Here is a 5138-nt window from a genome sequence, read left to right as displayed (position 1 = left end):
CTTGCCTTTCAATGGAAGCTTTTATCCCTCTTCAATACTGTGGCTCAAATGTATGCAATGTCTGAATATCCACCATGGTCAACACCATTAACTGGAATATCTGTCTGTCTATGTCCAAAAGAGGCACGAAACTGGAGTTCAGCTGTCTGACTGCGCTCGGGACGCACCCCAGATAATATGCATTGCAAATTAAGTTGGGAAGAAAAAAAAAAATACAAACAAAACATGTAACATGACATTCGGATGAGAAATAGGCTGCTCATTTCATTGCTGCAGTGATAAAACTATTCACTTGGGGACGAGGGCGATTTTCAAATTGAACGTTTTTATTTGAATAATCGTATTGAATTTATTTTCATATACGACACAGATTTTAAAATACAATTCAGAGGTTTATCAACCTGCGGTACAGTTGTGAAACTCTCAGAAAAAATGTTTTGTACAGGAAACCACTGCATGAGGTCACTGTCTGTGAACACAGCCCACTCTGCAATCCACAAATGCAAGTTAAAGAAGCACCATGCATACATGAAGCCATCTGTGAACAAACTGCAACAACGCTGCCATCTTTTATTCACTAACACTCATTTAGAATTGTCTCAGGAAGCTGAATTCAAATGTAATTATACTTAAGAAAAAAATGGATGCAGTCACCTGAATTCAACAGGGAGAGCACCTCCAGCTTGTCCGATGGTATGGGGTTTGCATAAACATACTGAAAGTCTTTATTGATGGTATATGAATATTTCAGAGCAAAATCTTCTCCCATCCACACAATGTCTCAATTTTGTTTTCACTGAGCACCTAGTGAAGCACTTTTGTCAAATTCAACCCCAATGAGCTGAAGACCTGGTTAGTTTTTACCATTGTCATGATTTATATGCAGGATAAATTGGCAATCTGAATTAAATCAAATAGTTTGTGCATAATAAAAAAAAAAAATCTAAATAAGAGAGATTCCTTGCCATGAACTTGTGTGGATTGTTGTTTTTTTGCCAAGTTTTCATGCTTAATGAGGGCAGTTTTTGTTTTATTTGTCATATTCTTAAGTTGGATGCATTAATCAGGTGCACTGAATAGAAGAAAGAGATACTGAGCAAAGGCACAGGACCAAAACAGAAAACTGTTCACTTTATTATGAGAACTGTGAAACAGAACAATCACGTCTTGCCATCATTTGTACAAACTCTCTAAATCTGACACAAGCAGAATCTCCTCAATGATTTAGCATCTCGTATTCAGCTCCATTTGATTGTGCATTTTGTGTACAAGTGAAAAAGTTCATGACCACACTTTTTAATAAATTACCATAAAGCGAAACACAAAGGAAACAACTGATATCGTTACTTTGAAACATAAAGTAATTTCCTCATCAGCATCATTATTTTATCAAATCACGCCACAACTGCCTGCCCTGGTCATTGTGTGATTTTCCCACTGGAGGCCACTGACTGCTGTTTCAACAAAACATCCTCGCTCATTTGGATGTCATTCAAATAAACCTTCGGACCATGTAATATCTCATTCAAACAGCCGGCCAGTCGGGGAATAGAATTGTTACGTCTGGTCAACCAATACAGGGTCAGTGTGTTCAAAATCAAAAGTTCGGTTTTTTATTGAAAATAAACACAGCAATAACAACAGTCAGAGTTCCAGTCATTCCATGGATGCCTGTAAGAGGACGGCCTGCATCATTTGTCACATGTTGAAACTCACCTATTAGCCTTAAAGACTACATCTCACAGTTCACATTGTTTATAGTCCAGAAGTTTACCTTTCAGTCCATTTCTTCCATTTTTTCCCCAGTTGGGCTTAATGCACACTAAGTATCTGTGTTCACTTTTCCATTAAGAACTTGTTTTCCATGATCTTCTGCCATGATCTTTCGTTGGCGTTTTCTTTTCCCCAATTTCTCCTGATTGTTTCCTACTCGGACTCATCCAGATATTTGTAATTTGTGTGAGACATTTCCTTTGTGAATTCTACCAATATATAGAACTGAGCAGCTCTTGGGTTGTTCAAGGTTGCAGAAAAAAATGATTGTATTTGGAATTCCACATTGAACCTGCCTTGATAGAGTGACAAGACAAAAAAGTGCTCAGTGTTCTGCCATTTGCCAAAATAGGAGCATGGATAAGTGAAAAGTTGACATAAATAAGAGCAACATAAATAAAAACAAATCACAATAATAAAAAATAAAAAAACATTAAGGAAATAAAATATAAACATCACTATAATCAATAGAGTGAAGAAATAGGATAAATAATCTTTAGTACAATGTCACTATTCCTTATGGAGCACAATTGATTTTAATGACAATTATTTGTATTAATTCCTAACTGAAAATTAAGAGTAATGAATGCAACTTGTTTTAATAAAGAGTGACTTGACAAAAAAAAAAAAAAAAAAAAACAAGATAGAAAAATATTAGCTTAATTCCAGTTACTAGCTTAGATTTTTTTTAAACTATGTTGTCTTCATTGTATCTGAAAATCTGGATCTTAGCCTGAATTCTGATCATTTCTATATAAACCCTGCTTGAACGTCTTCCTCCTTCACCTGCCTCACCTGACATGCGCACTGCGGGATCACTGTCGCTGTCCGTGGTGCTGAAAAGACGCGCACTGTGTCCGCGGAGCCGCCGACGGGTAGCAAAGTCTAAAAATGACGCGAAACCAACCAGATGTATGTGATGTTGGAATAAGTTTAACTCTTGTATGGGAAGTCGTTATATAACTCACGATGGTCTATCGAAATAACAATGTTTTGACTCGCTGCGCATATCATCCTTTCCACATGGGTGCGCGCAGCGCAAACTCTCCAGCGTCAGTGGGACGGGCGCTCATCCTCCCTACAACAACATCCTGCTCTCCATGTGCGTCCTGATGTGGAGGTGATTTCTTTCTCTTTTTTTTCCTCTTCTTTTTTCTTGGCTTCTTCTCGGGCTGCTGCACAGCTGCTGCTTCTTTAAGAGCCACCGCCCGCCCCCTCTCCTGTATTTTTAGCTGAGGAGCCACTTCATTTGCTGGATAAGACAGACAGTTGTGTGTACCGTATGATCTCACTTAATCGTTTTTTTTGTTTTGTTTTGGGGTTTGTTTTTTGTTTTTTTTAAATAAATGACATCAAACATCGTATACTGCGGAGTCGCCGTGGGCCTACACAGCCAGCTGTTCCCGGGAAACCTCGCACAACAGGACAGACGTTTTGTCCCGCCGCTGTCGGATGCTGATCAGCCGGTGGATGGATGCTGGATGTCCGTTATGAAACGCAGCGCTGCGCCGGGCACCGAGCATGAGATGCGCTACCAGCAGTCCATTTAGCTGCAACAAGATAAATTAAAAAAAAATATATATAATAATAATAATTCATCTTCCTGCGGTCCAAAGTGCTCCAGCATCTTCCTCATCTTCCTCTTCTCCTGGACTGTGGATAACAAAAAGCCTTCAAGACGGAGGGGGTGGTGGAGCATCGAGGGAAAAACAGGGGCAACATGAGAGAGCGGGACTTCATGCCCAATATGGAGAGGGGCAAACCTGCGACTTACACGGGGGACAAAAAGGCAAAGATGGCTGCTAAGACTAACAAGAAGTGGGTGAGACTAGCCACTGTTTTTGCATATGTGTTGTCCGTGTCCTTAGCAGCCATTATCCTGGCTATTTACTACAGCCTGATCTGGAAGCCGACCAGTGCGTCCTCCTCGGCCGGTAAGCCGGGGGTGCCCGAGGAGGTCACCCCCACCGCCAACACCTCCACCAACACCTCCATCAGCAGCAGCAGCAGCAGCAGCAGCAATGTGACTGAGTGGAACTCCTCGCAAACCAGGCTGCTCTCGTTCAACCACAGCAGGCAGGGCTCCGCGACCTTTCGGTGGGATGACACCGCCGAGAGCGCGCCCGTCTCCCCCGGAGCAACAGCAGCGGACATTGCGCACGAGGAGCGATTCTACGCGTCCTCCAGACCGGCGACGCACGCGTCGTCGCCAGCCGCGGCGGGCCGCTACATCCCGTCCACGTCCGAGGAGGAGAGGGGGGCGACCGACAGACCCGACCCCGAGCAGGCTCCGGCGGACGCCGCGGCTCTCCCCCCAGCAGGAGGCTGATCGGGCCTCGTCCCTCATCCCCACCCCGCTGCCTCCCCCATCCCTCATCCCTCATCCTCACAGACCCGAAAGGAGTGTTTCACATGCTCAGTGCCGCAGGTCGGATCACACACACACTCCTCTTCTTCTTCTTCTTCTTCTTCTTCTTCTCCTTCTTCTTCTTCTTCTTCTTCTTCAACAAGCAGAGCCCCCTATGGATGCTGAACTGCACATAACTGATATTTTGCTTTAATGGCTGAGAAAAGAGGAGAGATATGTTTTTCCTCAATGAACACTGTTTCCCCTTAACTATGCGTTCTTTTTTTCTTTTTTTGGGGTTTGTTTTAGGCCATCTGTAATGCCTTAAATCAATGTGTGTCACCCTTACCTCGGACAGCTCTTGAGGCCACTGTATGTGCGGATGACACTGGCCTAGATAGTTTGTTAAATGAATAGGACACAAGCTCCAGACCTGAACATGTTCTTACAGACAGACAGCGCTTAACATCACTGCCATTCGTCAGCCGGTTTAAATCAATACAGCATTATTGCATTTTAACATATAGGCTGTGTTTGTTTTGTTTTTTTAATGGATCAAAACCTGGATCTCCAGTAGAAGAAACCTGCATTATTGATTTATGCTCAGGTATGTGCATATAACCATGTAAATGTATTCTGTATTTGGTTATGTACATATAAGTCAGGCATACATCTTTTGGCCTTGATTACCTTTTAGTGTAATTAGATGATTTTTATTGAAGGTATAGTATGTATGATAGGTATAACTATATCACAAGGTACAAATAAACATCCTTAGAAAATGATTCATTTTTATGGTTTTATAACAGATCCATGTACATCCTGAAATAATCACTGTATGGTCCAGATATTTTATTTATTCACAGCCCTAATAGACACTAAAGATTCAAATAAATGTTAGCTTTTTTTTCCCTAACGTCTCAAACTTTGTTTCAAAAATCCATGATTGATTTTAATGAGCGAGAATCAGAGTTGCTGTGGGTAAAACAGAAATAATAACAACACAAAGGGAGCTCAG

The 5138-nt window shown here is 41.8% G+C and overlaps 1 protein-coding gene across 1 annotated transcript; it reads left to right on the top strand.

Moving 5' to 3' along the window:
* Positions 1-2796: 2796 nt before the first annotated feature.
* Positions 2797-4884, top strand: LOC308142139 (uncharacterized protein). The gene has a single exon (XM_080512464.1). It carries the CDS (start codon positions 3494-3496, stop codon positions 4100-4102), a length of 609 nt encoding a protein of 202 aa, XP_080368590.1. The 5' UTR covers positions 2797-3493; the 3' UTR covers positions 4103-4884.
* The last annotated feature ends 254 nt before the right edge of the window (positions 4885-5138 follow it).

This window comes from Blennius ocellaris (genome assembly GCF_963422515.1).
Source record: "Blennius ocellaris genome assembly, chromosome: 17".
Taxonomy (NCBI): domain Eukaryota; kingdom Metazoa; phylum Chordata; class Actinopteri; order Blenniiformes; family Blenniidae; genus Blennius; species Blennius ocellaris.
Note: the sequence above shows the minus strand (reverse complement) of the source record. Positions and strands in the feature narration are given on the sequence as shown.